Source organism: Eurytemora carolleeae, unplaced genomic scaffold, assembly GCF_000591075.1.
Source record: "Eurytemora carolleeae unplaced genomic scaffold, Eaff_2.0 scaffold771, whole genome shotgun sequence".
Taxonomy (NCBI): Eukaryota; Metazoa; Arthropoda; class Copepoda; order Calanoida; family Temoridae; genus Eurytemora; species Eurytemora carolleeae.
The window spans coordinates 4251-21009 of NW_019396658.1; the positions used below are offsets into that span (position 1 = coordinate 4251).

Below are 16759 nucleotides of genomic sequence, written 5' to 3' on the forward strand. Positions count from 1 at the left end.
ATAATAATAGCGGTTAATCCTTTATCCGTAGTGATCAGACATGAGCTCTCATAATAATAATAATAGCGGTTAATCCTTAATCCGTAGTGATCAGACATGAGCTCTCATAATAATAATAATAATAGCGGTTAATCCTTTATCCGTAGTGATCAGACATGAGCACTCATAATAATAATAATAGCGGTTAATCCTTAATCCGTAGTGATCAGACATGAGCTCTCATTATAATAAAAATAATAGAAGCGGTTAATCCTTTATCCGTAGTGATCAGACATGAGCTCTCATAATAATAAAAATAGCGGTTAATCCTTAATCCGTAGTGATCAGACATGAGCTCTCATAATAATAATAATAATGGCGGTTAATCCTTAATCCTTAATCAGACATGAGCTCTCGTTCTTTAAGTTTTATTGAATAAAGAAATAAAATGCCGTCATTTGCAAACTTCTTGGGCAAAATGCACAACTAAACAACGAAAAAAAAGTATTTAAAAAATGTTTTCCAAAAATTCTAAAAGCTGAGTTTGAATCAAAAATCCGATAAAATTATATAATACTGAGGTTGGAAATTTTTATTCTTAATCCCTTTAGAAGGCACTTAACTTTTTAGTTCCGACGGATTAAGTTAATTTTTCTTAAGATTGTCCAGTGATCGCGAAAAATGTGCAGTAGGGGTATAAGTAACTGAGGAAACAATTTTTGTTCAACTTTTACGATCAAGGTGTCATTCGAAAGCTCTATATTTCAGTTATTTCATTATGTGAAATTTTTCTTTCTAGGCTTCATACTTTTTTTGTTACAACCAATTATTTGAGCGTAAGTCGAAAATCGATTTCCCGAATTTTTCACGTCTCATTTTCATTCGTTCATAGAGTATGGAAAAATTTAAAGATTTTCGAAAAAAATTTAAAAATTATAAGCTGTTAGTCTTAGGTTTCATTTTTAATTAAATTTTTGGATCAGCGATTATTACTTTTGAAGCTAAAGCAATCTAAAAAAAAATATGCATTAAAACCTTGCCCAGACCACAAAAATAATTTTTTTAAAAACTTTCTTATTGAAATCAGTTGGTACACTCCACAGCTCGCTGTTTCTATCAAATTTTTTTATCTAACCCACCAGGGTACAAAAATAAAACATTTTTTGTGAATCTGAAATTACAAAAAAACTTTTAAAAAGTCATCACTTTATTTAATAATATTTTTACTTTAGAAATGATGTTCACGCTTTCATATGTTATTAGTCCATTTATATGATAGGTTCAAGGTATTAGGTAGTTAAATAGGCCAAAAATGTTGTAAGTTTTTTTCGGGGCCTTCTAAGGGACTGTTCACGCAAAAAAAGAACACATTCTCAAATGTAAACTTATGTCTTAGAGAGCACAAGCCGTCCAAGGTATCGTTTTATAGGTAAAAGCATATGCATGTTCAACAATGATATCATTTTTAGAAAAATTTACCACCGAGGTCATTATCCGCAAATTTGATTTCTAAGGGGTCATTTTAGGAGGTCTAATTATATTAATTATTATTATAATTAATATTAAAATCCGCCGAATTTAGAGTAAAAAGTTCCCAATTATTTTTAATAAATCTGAAATGGTGCCCCGACCACAGTTCTCTCCAACTCTATAAACCTTACACCGTACATTCAACTGGGAGAAGGAATACTAGATTTTTTAATATTCGAAAAGATTTTACGGTCAAATTCCCTCAATCCAGAGTTCCATCTAAGCAAGCTGTCCGAGACATTGTCAAAAAGTTTGATAACACATCTACTGTTCTCAATCTAAACTCTAAGAAAAGCCAAAGGAACACCTATGTGGGCGACCATATTTGGGAATAATTTACTCTAAATTCGGCGGATTTTCTTTAGCATGCATTGACAAAAAATAGTAAGAAACGATTCGCCATTACGGTATGAGTGCTCCATTGACATAATATGACCTCCAAAATGACCACTTGGAGGTCAAAAAGGTCAAAAGTGCCGTCGACGGAAATGTTAATGACATAAGAATAGTAAGAATGGATTCACCATGTGGATTTGCTCCTATTTCGGTACCCATGACGATATGAGTGCTCTATTGATATAATATGGCCTCCAAAATGACCACTTGGGGGTCAAAATGGGCAGTTGTGACCTCGGGAGTCAAATTTTCATAAAAAAAGATTGAAAATGGATTTACCATGGGCGTTTACCCCTGTTTAGACACCCATGACGATGTTTGTGTGCTATTAATATAATTAGACCTCCTAAAATGACCCCTTAGAAATCAAATTTGCGGATAATGACCTTGGTGGTAAATTTTTCTAAAAATGATATCATTGTTGAACATGCATATGCTTTTACCTATAAAACGATACCTTGGACGGCTTGTGCTCTCTAAGACATAAGTTTACATTTGAGAATGTGTTCTTTTTTTGCGTGAACAGTCCCTTAGAAGGCCCCCTGAAAAAAACTTACAACATTTTTGGCCTATTTAACTACCTAATACCTTGAACCTATCATATAAATGGACTAATAACATATGAAAGCGTGAACATCATTTCTAAAGTAAAAATATTATTAATTAAAGTGATGACTTTTTAAAAGTTTTTTTTTTGTAATTTCAGATTCACAAAAAATGTTTTATTTTTGTACCCTGGTGGGTTAGATAAAAAAATTTGATTGAAATAGCGAGCTGTGGATTGTACCAACTGATTTCAAAAAGAAAATTTAAAAAAAAAATTATTTTTGCGGTCTGGGCAAGGTTCGTACGGAGGTACCCGTAGCTCTCTTTTCGTTTTTTTTCAATGCATATATTTTTTTTAAATTGCTTTAGCTTCAAAAGTAATAATCGCTGATCCAAAATTTTAGTTAAAAATGAAACCTAAGACTAACAGCTTATAATTTAAAAAAAAATTTCGAAAATCTTTAAATTATTCACGGATCAAACTTGTTAAATATTACAAACCTGTGAGAGAATAACTTCCTTCATTGTTTCTTCATGTTGTGAATAATATCCAACATAGTTTACAGATTCACGCCTTATCCCAGTCAGTTTACCTAGAAAATGATAAATGAATGTATATATATATATATATATATATATATATACATATATATATAAAAAATATACATCTTTATAATAAAGCTCTTGGCTCATACATATATTTGTATGTATATAAGTGTACATAGACTAAAACATTCATTTTTTTCAAAATCAATTTTTTTTCTCAAATGCTTCTAAAATTCCACGAGTAACGCCGGGCACTTCAGCTCGTATATAAGATATATATTATATGTGTATATAGATAAGCAACCAATGATTAGTTCAGAAAATCCCAAACCAGCGTAATTAACATGGGAAGTTTTCAGCGGAACTTAATATTAGCTATAAGGAAGACAAGGGAATAAGAATAGTTAAGCAGTTAACCCAATTCAACAAATATAAGAGCAATATCTATTTCAAGAGATGGGGTAGAATCAAAGAGAATAGAATATATATTAGAGTGGAATTTAGACTTTAGATTTTTTTAAGCTGTTAAATAAACTTTATAAAATGAATTAGGTGAATAAAAAAACATCATTTGATTTATAGTTATAACGGAAAATCATCGTTTGTAAAGTGAAAGGCATGAAACCAGCCAATTTCATAATTTGGTTTTCTATTAATATTAATTTTAGATTTTCTTTAAAATGATATTCCAGGGCCCAAAAGGTTATATAGCACAAATATGTAAAGTACACCTGCAGTATGGAAACAGTACAACAAAATGGCCGTTTTACACTTTTTTCTAGTAAATTCCCCTCTAATATATATTCTATTCTCTTTGGGTAGAATCTAAATATTTTGAACGGCTTTCTGCATTTTCAGTGGCCTCTTTCCCCATAAACAATGAACAACCCAATTTGATAAGCAAAAACCAAACTGCAGATTTCTTAAAATGGTTGTTTACCGATAAGAAATATTTCACAACATACCACAATTTTTGAAAATAGAAACACGATTGTACCAATCTTAATACTTAAAGATGTCCGTGAATCACCGATTAGTCCTCTCAAAAAAATAGTGTTGTTTGCCAAAAAACCAAAAATCTTTTGAATTTTGTGAATTTGGTGCAAAAATATGATAAAAACAAGATGTTTAACATTGATTATGTAAAAATAAATTTATCTTAAAAATAAAACCTTTGCCCGTGAATTAAGGGTTGTTCGGTAGATGATAACTGGACAATAATGATCAGGTCTTGTGAATAGGGTCAACCACCACCACCAAAATATGAATATTAACAGGTTCAACAAAGCTTGAGGATTTTAAGCAATATTTACAACAGGAGTAAGGTTTACTATTTTTCTGTAGATCTTCTTATTGCAAATACTCTCGGGTTTAGGACTCAGTTTAGATGGTTAATGTTACATCATCTAAACTATGCCCAGTATTTTGGAGAATTAATCCAGTCTGAGTATACATGAACTTGGAACCATGAGTGTTAGCTCTCTTGTTGGGATAGATGTTAGGTACTTTCCCAAAGGCATTTTCCCAAGAGGCAATTTCCCAAGTGACAACTTCCCAAGTCTGTCCTAACCGCAACGCTCGGCCCTTAGCATGTTCTAGCAGCGGCGCTCGGCCCCCTAGCCTATCCTAGCCACAGCGCTCGGCCCTCGTTGCAGCCTGTGGTGCCTCAGAAGGCCTAACCTAACCTTTGGGAAATTGACACTTGAAATTTATCCTTTGGGAAAATGTCCTTGGGAAAATACCTAATACCGTTGGGATTCTGGGTCTTAGTTGAACTGTTTTAACAGGGTAATAGAAACATATCTAAGAACAGGAAGTTACACAGTGTTTTCCACAAAATAAGAGACTTAAGAGACGTTCTTTCATTCATGGTTTTCTTAAGCTTTAAACTTGTATCTTTCGTTGGTAAATCATTTCATTGACATTTAAATTACTATGTTTAATGCAGAGGCTCTAATATAATCTTCAGGACTTTATTTGTAATAATTAAGGTCATTATTAGTGAATAGGTGCAACGTCATGTTATTGGGTAAATTATCAGTTAATCCCTTGCTCTGCCCTGAATAGCCCAAAGTGATACCAAGTGTAAAATGGTTTCCAAAATATCTTCTGGTATAAATTAGCTAAGATACCAGAAAACCACAGCACACAGCTTGTGTAGACATGTACAGTATTTATACCGCCACCTCATCTATTCTTAATATGTACATGTTAGAGAGTGCAGCCCCTAGCTTCTACTAACTATCTACTAAATATTTTGTACAATACATTACAAGAACGTTAAGGATTAGATGTCATATTGAGAATATTTTGTATTCATTTCCAGGTTTATGAATGTCCAGTTTCAGATTTAGGAGCAAAATCTTTGGATTGAGTTTATTTGATTTAACAAAAACTCTCTGTATATGCGTAGTGAAAAATCCCAAAATTCTAATTGATGTATTGGTTAGTAGCATATTGTATTGTTTTCAGGGGAAAACTTATTCTTAGGCAGAAAATTAAGTTTTCCCCAAGGTTATTATCCTTGATATATATTCAATTCCTGTCTTAATAAGGAATAATATATAAAAACCCAATAAAGTGACAGTACAGTATTTGTGCGTAAATTACAGTTATCTGAGGATTTTGGATATTTTTCCAGAAGAAACTTGAATTTCCAGATTGCTGATTTTCCTGGAAAAACGGGAAAAAAATAAAAGTTAGGATTAAACTCAAACTCATCTTCAATTCAAGAAAAGGAGAAAAGTGTATTTAACTAATAAGAAAGTAATAAAGGGACTGTAAGCGTAATTTGAAGTAACCCTCCATGCAAAGAAACAATGTATGATTCACAACGGTACCCTTATAAGCTTTTCTGATCAAGTATAAATTTTTTATTAATGTCTATAATTTCGAAAACTATTTTTAACTGTGGTTTCTCTACAAAAGTGACTTGCGCATTTCTACGGCAGAAAAATATATAAAATAATCGGAACTTAATACTTACTTACTTATAACCTAGAAAATCGACAATATGTTCCAAATTATTGATCTGATAAAGGGTTTAAGGATCGGACATACCCATTATTGCATGGAGGGACACTAGAAATTAAGCATACAATCCTTTTAACATTAAAAAACTTACTGAGAATTTGAGATTTGATCATTCCTCCTCCTGTATCCTCCTCAGCTCCCTTCTCCAACTCTAGTTCTCCACCAGTCTCAGAAGGAAGCAGGGCCTTAATAAAAACAAATCATGATTGCAAAAAATGTATATTTTATCAATATTTAATTCCATCCTCCTTCATTAATCCAGATTCCAGATCAGACAGCTCATTATTTAACATTTTAGGCCATCCTAGCCGCAGCGCTTGGCCCAGAAATTGTGTTAACATAACCTAACCTAAAATAGGGTGTCATGGCAGCATATTATTGAACATATTAAAAGAAATTAAATTCAACTTTTTAAACATGAATGTAGAAAAAATGATATTATCCATTGTAGGACAAATCATTGTATCCCCTCTCTGTAGGACAAATAATGTAGAGTGTAATTGAATTATAGGACGAATGATGTAGAGTGCAATTGAATTATAGGACAAATGATGTTTCTCTCTCTCTCTCTGTAGGACAATTGATGAGTACAATAGAAGTGTAGGACAAATGATGATATCTTCTTTCTGTAGGAGAAATGATGTGTAGGACAATTGAGCCGTAGGACAACTGAAGTGTTGGACAACTAAGGTGTAGGACAAATGATGTGTAGGACAAATAATGGTTCCCCGCCCGGTAGGACAAATGATATGTAGGACAAATCATGGTTCCCCGCCCGGTAGGATAAATGATGTGTAAGACAAACGATTTGTAGGACAAATGACATAGCTCCGTAATGGATGTATCACAGAACATATTGGTTCTATCGTACAAATGTCTTAATTGAAATTTTTATGAATATGCCTGAAAATTTTAAAAGATTATATCACCAGCCATAAAAAATACAGGATTCTTAATCGTAATCTGCGCGTACTATGATATGGGACGCCATTTTACCTGGATAAGAGGCGGAGTCGGAGCTCTAGGTATAACAAGCCCTGAGGGAGGGTTGACTGGAGTAGAGATCTTGAAGAGACTATTGTTAACAACAGCAGAAACTACAGCTCTGAAGTTCCCTTGCTTCTTCTCCACGTCAAGCATAGGCAGTAGATCACGCTTAGAGGTCATCACCACAAAGTACTTAATATTGAAATATTGAATTAGATTATAGATAAAACTGATCTTAACGAAAACAAATCTAAATACTGAACCAAGCAACATTTAAAAACCCATTACAAAACTTAATTCAGAAACAATTGCTGCTATTTAAAGGGAGTGACAGGGCTATGTAAGGTAGTTGAACTGAGTATTGAGTATGCAGTGTTGTGGAAAACTTCTTTCGGATTCATTTGAGACATATTAAACTTTTTAAAGATATGTAAATCATGAGTTTGAGCGCAAATTCGACGTTCAAAACTCCTAATTTGGGGGGGTGGGGATACGTGTTGTCAGTTCAACTACCTTACATAGCCGGGCACTCCCTTCAACAATAAACTAAAGTTAATTTACATTTATATCCGGAAGAACTTATGAGATTGCATTTATTGAGATAATGACAAGGCACAATGAGAAGATTAATTGAGGATTTACAATTTACATACATTGCAGCTTTATCTAATAGGATACATTGATGCAAATAAAGTACAAAGATAAAAACTTAATAACATTCTGCCTGTTGTACTACAGGGTATCCCGGCCAATAAACATTGAAATTGAGTGACAATTTCGAGATAGTCTTATAAAATTTTTTTAATCAAGTGACACCATATATTATTGAGAAAGCTCGCATTCGTTCGATTTTTGTCTGCTCGAGTTTAGAATTTGTTTATGTTTTAATTGCACACCGTTGTATTCAGTGAGATTAGAAAATTCCTGTACATAAACAAACTACAGTTGTCCGTATTTACTTTTCATCATGCAGTAACATTACAGACACATCATACAGCCTTTAACCGTTTCTATAAATTAACTCTAGCAGACATGATTATCTTAACAAATCAGGTATTACAATGTAATTCACAAAAAAGAGGATATAAAATTCGTAATTTCATTCTAAGGGCGTACACAGAAATACATCTAGAGGGTGGTTTTTTTTTGCCCCCCCCCCCTAGGAGCTCCTGGGGGGGGGACAAAATAAAAATTTGGATTTACTTGGATACATTAAAGGTACACAATACACATACAGTCCATACAGTCCAATTACAATAAAAGCACTACTTTATCTCTCCTTCAAACAAAACTAGCAGAACTAAAACAGAAAACTTTTTCTTATGTTCCTCACTCTTAAGTTTCAGATTTTAAGTGTGATAGATCTGAGTTTAAGGAGGGGAAGCACTGCCCCGTCCTGTGTACACCCTTGCTCAATTCCCTCGTATATTGGGACACCATGTTAATAAATGGTTACCTTGAGAGACAAAACATTCTTCTGGTTTTCCGTTAAATCCGCTGGACAAGGATCATATGACAGGATAAGAGAAACGTCAAAATCATCAACACGCTTGGCATCCTGAGAAAGATTAATGTTTATGCTCAGATTATTCTCAAAAGTCCTGGTAGAATATATAAGAGAATTTTTTTATTATTGTCAGTATATTTATATTGTAGAATGTTACATGGACCAAACCTCAGAAGAGTAAATAAAGTAGATGTTAGTTTCAAATTTTATTGAAAATATATTTCGGCCTGGGTTGACCCTCGTCGTCAGTTCTTGAGATTGTTTCTGTCATTAAGATTAAAAATGTTATATCTATATATTATGTACAATGTACATAATATATTTCTCATATATCTATATGTTATGTACAATGTACATAATACATTTCTCATATATCTATGCTGATAATTTTTAGGTTATTTTACGAATATCTAGCACATCAATATACACATATTGATTAGTATCTTTGGATCCTTTTGATCTTTTCTTTGATTTTTTTTCTATTTCTGTTCTTTTAGTTTGGGTTTTTGGGGACTCATCCATATAACAAGATTTTATTTGTTAAGAACTATTTGGAGAAACTATTTTTGACTAAAAAGTTATAAGAAATATTAATAAATAATTATTAATCTGGTTTTGGATAATATATATTATGTATAACAAAATAATGTAATGCCTAAAAAGAAATGTAACTGCAGAGGGAAAAATAGTTGTCCTTTAAATGGAAAATGTTTAATCAAATCTATCGTGTACAGAGCAGAAATAAAATCAGACCAAGATACAGTGGCATATATTGGTTTGGCTTCTAACACATTTAAAGAAAGATACATGAATCACACATCATCTTTTAGGAATCAGAAATACAAAGAAAGTTCGACACTTTCCAAGTACATTTGGAAATTAAAGGATCAAAATAAACCTTATGAAATAAAATGGTTTATCGACATGTATGCACCCTCATATCATCCAACCAAGAAGCGATGCAATTTATGCATCACAGAAAAAAACCCTTATCCTCACATTTACACATCATCATCTTCAAAATCAGCGCAGTGAATTAATAAATACATGTCGGCATAGAAGAAAATATCTATTATCATCGATTTAGCAAAATGTGATCATGTTTTTATAAGTATCTAATAATTTGTATATTGCAGTTAAGTGCTGTATTTTTTAAAAAGTGAAAATCATTGCAAAGAAATGTTTGTAATAATAATTTTTTAGAAAATACGCAATATGTGATGAAAAAATCTTGAAATTTTAGTTGTTCAAAGAATTGTAACTACTCAGGATCGTCATGATAGACGTGAAACATTATGTTTAGTATAATTCTTTATTTAATAAAAATGTGAAGTTAAAAACTGAAATACATATATATACATATATATTATATATATTTATACATATATATACTGCGCTGCCGAGGTCACTGTAACAGTTACTCCCGCCGTTTACCCATACTTGAACGATTTTACCGGGAAACTAAATTTTCGCTATTAAAGTCAACCCACAATTAACTTAACAATATCAAGCTAAGAACTAAGAACATTCTCGTGGGTCTCCCGAACTACCCTATAAAAATTTGAGGCAGATCGGTCCAGGGGTTCCTGAGTTATGATCGGACAAACAAACACCCTAACAGAGATTACAACTTTATTATACTTATGATACATACAAAGGAAATGGGGAATGGGGGGATGTTACCCTCTCCCCACGAATTTTCTGAATATCTAACATGCATGAAACACGTCTGAACAGAATAAGCCTAGTGATGATGCAGTTTTAAAATATTGGTTTCTGTATTAAGAGTGTTCTTCTTCTTAGAAGTGATAATACTTGTTATAGAAAAAAAATCTACCCACAAAAACAGTGTAGTTGGCAAAATTTATCTGTCCATTATAGCTTACGTATACGTGCATCGTCTCTGAAAAGTATATATAAAAAGTATATATAAAAAGTATAATAAAAAGTATAACACTATGCGTTAATTTTATTTAAAGATTAATGATGTAAAACAATTTATATACGTTTTAAAGATTAAAATATAAATGTCTATATATATAATATTTTTTTTTTGCAAAGTGTCACAGTCTCATTGGATCGAATGTGTTCCAAGAAAAATACGATTTTTTTCGCCAATGAATGAAATCCATTTTAAGAATTAATATATTTTGAACATTAAGCAACTGAGAATATTGTTGATTGAGTCTGAAACCAAAATTACCTGGTGATCCCTGTAGCTAACTTTATGGTTCGAGATCTGGACAAGTATAAACTCATTGTCAAACTCAGAGTTTGGATCTACGAACACCGGCTCCATCCTGATCACCTCCATGTTGTACTGCTTCTCGTGGGAGAGGAGGTAGTTGTACAGTATGACGGGAGATACACCCTGAATACAAAGAAAATGTTTTTATACCGCATCTTCCCCCTCCCCCCCCCCGCCCCAGAATTTATCTGTTTAAAGATAAGTAAAAAAAGTTTAAACTAGGACTGAAAGGTTTTATAAAGTAGTGTTTCCACATTTGTATGAAATGCCGTTTCCCACTAGAATTGCTTTGCCTTTGAGTTGGTGTGTGTTTGTGTGTGTGTGTGTGTGTGGGAGGGGGGGGGGGGCGCTCTAGTTCTCATGCCAGCTTATACTAGTGTGAAATAGGTAAACCGGAGATACAATTCTGCTATACATTTTTGTATTTATTTTATGAAAAGCTTTTTTTAATTGTTAAAAAAATGTTTCCCCATATTTTAGCCATCCTTCCATCTTGTTTTATTTACCTGACTAATGATATGGAGAACACCAGTATGAATAAAATTCCGAGCAAAGTTTGGACCTTTACTGTAATATTTCATGAAATCTTCAAGGAAGGAAACAACATGGAAACCTTTCCTCAGCTGAGAAGGTTTTTGTCCAATATATCCAGACACAGTTCTCAGATGATAATCATACGTGAAACTGTGAAGATGGATCAGTAGTTTAATGTTATCACATTCTTCCAGAAATGTTGTTGTGAAGTTTCTATGACTGATATTATGATTGGAGAAGGAGAGATGTAACCTCTGTGCCTCTAGAGCATGAAACTTGGTGTAGAAGAAGGGTTCAGATACTCCAATCTCAAATATGAGAAGACCACCTAGCAAAGACTTCTGAAGATAAACAACCTTCGATTTCATCTTTGAAGAGCTTGTTGCAGTTCTTCTCCTTAGAACAGGACGGTCAACAGAACTCTCCATAGAGTTCCGGGTCTTCCTGGTTGCCTTGGGATGACTGATATTTATAAGAGTAAATCCTAGAGTCTGAAGGTATTGTTCATACTCCTGGAAGAAGTTGGAGACGAGATCAAGATGAAACTTCTCATCCAGGTTTACCCTGACAGGTTTAGGCGAACCTGTCGGAGATTTTCCGGTTGGACTCGAGGCGTAAAATCCTGATTGGCTCGTTACAGACTTGGACCGTTTGGTTTTCTCTTTCTGGAATGAATTCCCAGAGGTGTGTCTTGTTTTCTCAGATTGAACCGAACTAGCTGTTGGTTTTGACGAAGGTTCCTCCTCAGCTGTAGTCGGAGAATGTGAATCCGCTCCGTGATCTCGCGTCTTATTAGCATTCATCCTCCATAGAGGTAGGAAGAGTAGAGGAGTAAAGACGTAGTGGAGCATTCTGGATTTTTGTTTGAAATATTTAATCAAATCCTCTGTGTAGTTAACACTGCAGTTTTCACCTCGTGAATTCCAGAGATGGTAGAGTGCCTGAAGATACTGTTTACTCTCAGAATTATTAATCCGATGAATTTGTTTCTCTGCTTCCATTAGAATATCCGTCCCTGCTAACCTCTTTCTATCAGGATAATCTATCTTAGCGTTTCTGAACACAAATTGAAAATCAGCCAATTCCTCAGGTTTGGATTTTCCAGTTGGAACAGCACCCGGAGAATTATACTTGAGAAGGTTCTCAACCTGTCCTCGCTCTCCAATCCGTTCACGCAGAGGTTTCTTCTGGGTTCGGAGGAAGGCTTGGTTGTGGAAGAGTCCTAGTTTCTGGGATACTATGGAGGAGAGTAAACAGGATCTTGCTGTAAACCAATCTCCTAATCCTGAAGTCAGAGATTTGAGTTTATCCACACAATCTCGGGATATATTGTAGAAGTAAAATTCTATGCTCTCTTTATTCACCTAAAATAGAAAAAAATACACGTGGTTTTAATCTTTTATCGCCTTTTGACTAACATTACCAACCCGTAATTACCCGATAATTTTTTGTTTTCAGTGATTTTTTGTGTGTGGAAAATTATGAAAGGGAGTTTTGATTTGAATTGCGGATTATACTCAAAACGGGAAAGTGGGGTTTGTTCTCAAAACGCGACAATGATTCCAATTTGAGATATATTCAAGAGAAACCGGACATTGTCTTGAAAACGGTCAAAGGTTTTGATACATTATTATGAATGGGAATGGCTGTCCTCGTAATGTTATAGTTTTTATTATCGACTTTTACTCTTGATATGGCCTGGGATCCTTAACACCCAATCTTTAAATTTGTGCCCATTTCAAACACTCGGTGTTAACGTGGTTTGGAACTAATGTCCCCTGCAATAGTTTTCTTAATATCTAAAAATTAATATAAAAGTCTAAGTATTTCACTGAATGGCTTAAAATTTGACGACATTTTGCTAAAATATTTTTTCTCAACAATTCCAGTATTTACTGGTAGTGTCAATCTATAGTGTCAAAATTTGGAGGAAAAGCAATGTTTTCAAAACTGTCTATTTTAAGCATTTGCTTCTCCAACTATATATACTACATTTTAGCTCTGACAGAAAATATATGCAAAAATTATCGTTTCTTGGTTAGTTTTAACATATTATTTTAGGATAAAGATATGGCAAAGTTTACTGATAGCAAACTTTACAGAAAACAGTTTTGAAATGTTTGAAGTTTTATTTTAAGTTTAATAAAACAAACCAAAACAATTAACAACACTAGTTGCTGGTTATCCAATTAAATATTCATGTTTTCGATAAATTGAAACCGTACATTTTAGCTTTAAAAACTTTGTATAATTTAAGAAAAGAAAACATTAACAAACCTTCCCAACGATAATTCTCTGCCTCGGTATGAATATTTCTGTATTCCCCTGGAGAGACAAGAATCCCCCTCCTACTGCCAGGTTTGGAGAACTAGCAGAACCAGGAGTTACAGGAGTCTGTGGCAACCCAGAGCCTGGAATATTTGGTTTTTAAAAACTTACCAGGGTCGATCAATATAAAGTAAAAAATTTAAATGTAGGTTACTACCTGGAGTATAGAATACAGAGGAATCTCCAAGAGGCATGGTTTGGAGGAGAGAAGGAAACTTTTGTAAGTTGACAGGAGAAGCAGTTTTCAAGAAGTTTAAATCCTGATTTTCATCAATAACATGCTTCCAGGTTTTTATATTCCGTCCGACAATAAAGAATTCATCTGTTGGTTTAGAGGTGGAGAATGGAAGATAAATATTTTTAGGAGTTTGTTTATTGAAGAGTTTAACATCTAGGTCAAGAACAGTATCACGGATAATGTTTGCAAGCTCCTTCAGCAGGGTTGGGAACTCATGTTTAGTTGAAATATTGACACTGTGTTTATGACAGGATGGTGATTCAAGATCTTTCCCAACCTCAAACCAACTCCATAGGGATTTATGCATAACCACAGATAATGATCCTCGGTCACCAAGTTCTAGAGGAGTTGGAACCTTATCCGCAGGTTCAGGATCAAGAACTTCGCTGGCCTCTTTTCCAACCACAACTATCTGAGGAACACTAGAACTTGAACTGTATCCGTATGCGACAATAGCTTCCTCACTCAACCTTTTCAAGGTCAGTTTCTTCGGTTCTGGTTTTAGTTGCTCCAGCTCCATAGACGTGTTAAATACCAAATCTACTGAAGAATTCAGATCTGTTATTGTGTCAGTTTCCAGGTCTTCCTCATTGATTCCAACACAGATAGGCTCTGGTAAAAGTTTAAATTCTACCACAACGTCCCAAAGCGAATGCATTATTGCATTCTCTAGATGTGAAGTTAACTTCGACATGTCTACACGACCAGACTCCCAAACCTTGAACTGGATTAGTGCCATGGGACCTGGGCCTGGAGTCTTGGGTTCCTCATCCTCAATGTATAATTCCGTTTGGATTAGTTCGGTTAGATCTGATATATTAGGAGGGGTTGAAGATAAGGAACTGACAGGTTTGGGATGAGAGCAAGGACGGAAAAAATTTCCTTTTCCATCCACAATGGACATTGCTAAACATGCAATACCATTCTTACCTCCCTTTTCGTTGTGATCATTGTAAATAAACACATCTGCGTCCGAGGCGAATGAGTTGGGATGAAGATGATCTTCTGTTGAACTGGTATCCTTGAACCTTCTAGTGTTCCCAGCAGTATAGTTCGGCTGGATAAATAAAGTGTTATGAACTAAGTTCTGTTTAAGATAGAACACAATGGCAAGCAGATACGGCATTGCCTGTACATGAACCTTAAACTGAAGAGTAGAGGTTGGTAGACTACCAGGTTTCTGTAGGAATAATACATCCTCTGTTGCCAGTTTACACCTTATGTTCCTCTTCAGCATTGTACTGATCACTTCCACCACCTTGTCGTCGAGCTTCTTCTGCAATACTGCTGTCAGATCCTCCTTCACATTCTTCCCGACCTCAGTTATACCGTACACCTTGAAAATTATCTGATCTTCATTCTTACTCCGGTCCGACTCTCCGACAGAGTTAGATCTTGAGGTGACGTGGTGCGAATCCTCACGGTAGTAATCTAAAGAGGTTTTCCTCATTTGCTTAGAAGATCCAACCGAAGACGTTCTTGAGAACGTATCTTCTTCTTTAGAGATTATGGAGGTTTGTCGGCTGATAACAGAATGAGGATAAATTTGTGTCATCTGTTCAGATATCTTTATGTAGTAAATATTCTTCTTATCGTCCATGTGTACAAACATGTCGGATCTATTAGACACCATGTTGTGGAGTAAAACTGTTTTGACTGTTTGCAGACCCCAGGATTGAATATGTCCCTGACCCTGTTTCAGTCTGGGATGAAGAGAAAACGAGGTTCTCCAAACTTCAGGACAATGAAACTTTCCTGGAACCCATCTCATGTTAAGGTTAGCTTCCAGGTAAGGGGCATCAGAATAATCTTCCATGGAGAGTTGTCGTCCATTGTCCCTCCATGCGTCTTCGTTGGTTTCCGGTTCCAGGAGCCGGTTACAGAGACGAGTCTCATTTAGATCCTGGAGCAGGAGATCCTGGTTCACCTTGATACAGAGATCAGTAATTTGAGATTTCAACTCCTCTTGGATGAATTTCCATGCGGGGACAGGAAAATCTTGCTCCCTGTGATGTACAAATAGTAAAACACGCTCCTCTTCTATTTTGACAATAAGCCTCCAATCCAGGACTAGAGAATTGGAAAATTTCTCAGGGCCAAGCTTTAGCTCTAGATCATACTTATCAAATTTATCAAACTTATCAAACTTATCAAACTGAACTGGCAAGTCTAGATGTTCCTCTTGTCTGCTTCCTGTATTCTCCTCCCCAAAAGCTATTGATTGATTGTATGTCTCCTTTACTGGAGAAAGTTGAATCTGTCTACCTTGTCGCATGTATTTACGTTTCCCTGTTTGGCAGTACTCATCCACAGGAAGATTTAGTGAACGCTCTAAACATTAAGATGTATGTACTCAGTGACTCTGTTTACATTTAATAAAATAAAAAGATGAAAATTCAATCCAAATCATTCATCTAGTAATATATCGGTCAAAAACATCCAGATAAAAAAATATCTTCATTTGCAGACAGGCGTATGGTTTTGGGATCAAAACTGGCTTGTGTTTGAAACCATGGAAAAGAAGTTTAAAATAATATAAATCTTACCGTTTTATTGTGCGGCATCATATTTAAAAATATATAAACTCAGCTTTAAATCAAATTAAAAAAGTATAATTTTATTAGCTTAATTGCTTAAAGGGAGTGTTCGCGAAAAATGAAAGGGGGTATAGGCTTAATGCGATAAAAAAGCGCTTTTGATCGCTTCTAATCTCACTTCTATCTGTTGCGTCTATATACAAATGTGGCGAAAGATAATCGATGACCATAGGGTGTAATATCTGAATGATTTGTTTGAAATTAAATAGATTTTTTTACGGTCTAAGTCGTATCATGCATCTTTCTGAATTTGTATGGATACTACGTTCTTCGGTATTAGTCGTTTTTAG

At 34.5% G+C, this 16759-nt stretch overlaps 1 protein-coding gene across 4 annotated transcripts in view; it reads right to left on the reverse strand.

Moving 5' to 3' along the window:
• The window catches only part of LOC111707018 (KICSTOR complex protein SZT2), a 29196-nt gene that overhangs the window by 2567 nt on the left and 9870 nt on the right, over positions 1-16759 (reverse strand). For 3 of the 4 annotated variants that reach the window (XM_023479994.1, XM_023479993.1, XM_023479992.1), the window contains 9 exons: positions 13792-16203; positions 13584-13717; positions 11279-12670; positions 10728-10895; positions 8474-8575; positions 7027-7209; positions 6122-6215; positions 5608-5670; positions 2953-3044 (listed from right to left, as the gene is read on the reverse strand). In XM_023479994.1, coding sequence (XP_023335762.1) covers positions 2953-3044; positions 5608-5670; positions 6122-6215; positions 7027-7209; positions 8474-8575; positions 10728-10895; positions 11279-12670; positions 13584-13717; positions 13792-16203 — 4640 coding nt within the window. The remainder of the gene's footprint in view (positions 1-2952; positions 3045-5607; positions 5671-6121; positions 6216-7026; positions 7210-8473; positions 8576-10727; positions 10896-11278; positions 12671-13583; positions 13718-13791; positions 16204-16759) is intronic. The other variant, XM_023479995.1, reaches the window with a different exon arrangement.